This window comes from Plasmodium gallinaceum (assembly GCF_900005855.1).
Source record: "Plasmodium gallinaceum strain 8A genome assembly, contig: PGAL8A_v1_152, whole genome shotgun sequence".
Classification (NCBI taxonomy): domain Eukaryota; phylum Apicomplexa; class Aconoidasida; order Haemosporida; family Plasmodiidae; genus Plasmodium; species Plasmodium gallinaceum.
Window position 1 is genome coordinate 246,720 of NW_021628316.1, and position 457 is coordinate 247,176.

The window sequence follows — 457 nt, forward strand, 5'->3', positions numbered from 1 at the left end:
ATGGATAATAGAAGTTATTCTAATAAAAATGATATAAGTAAGTACGAAAAAAATTCCCATCAAAGCAATAGAGAGATGAATGAAAAAAATGACAGTAGCTTATTAACAATATATTCCTTTATAAGTAGCTATGTATTAAAGGAAGAATCAAATTATGATGAAATTGATAATAAATATATACTATTAGAAAATAAAGTATTAGAAAATGAGAATGGCATGAAAAAGGTAAATTTTAGCTATTATAATGAGAAAATAGATGATAATTATGAAGATGAAAATGAGGAACTTGAAGAGGAAGGTTATGAAAATGAATATAATGAAGAATATAAAAAGGAACAAATAATAGAAATCAAAAAAAAAAAAAAGAAAAAAGATTTGTTAATACAAAAGGATTGTACTTATAATAATAGAGAAACATATGAAAAAAAAAAAAAAAAAAAAAAAAAAAAAAAAAATT

The 457-nt window shown here is 20.1% G+C and overlaps 1 protein-coding gene across 1 annotated transcript in view; it reads left to right on the top strand.

Annotated features, from left to right (window-relative positions):
- Nucleotides 1–457, top strand: part of PGAL8A_00504100 (conserved Plasmodium protein, unknown function) — a gene marked incomplete at both ends in the record, with an annotated part of 2,935 nt that continues 2,478 nt past the window's right edge. Inside the window, one exon of the mRNA XM_028673858.1 lies at nt 1–454. Coding sequence (XP_028530269.1) covers nt 1–454 — 454 coding nt within the window. The remainder of the gene's footprint in view (nt 455–457) is intronic.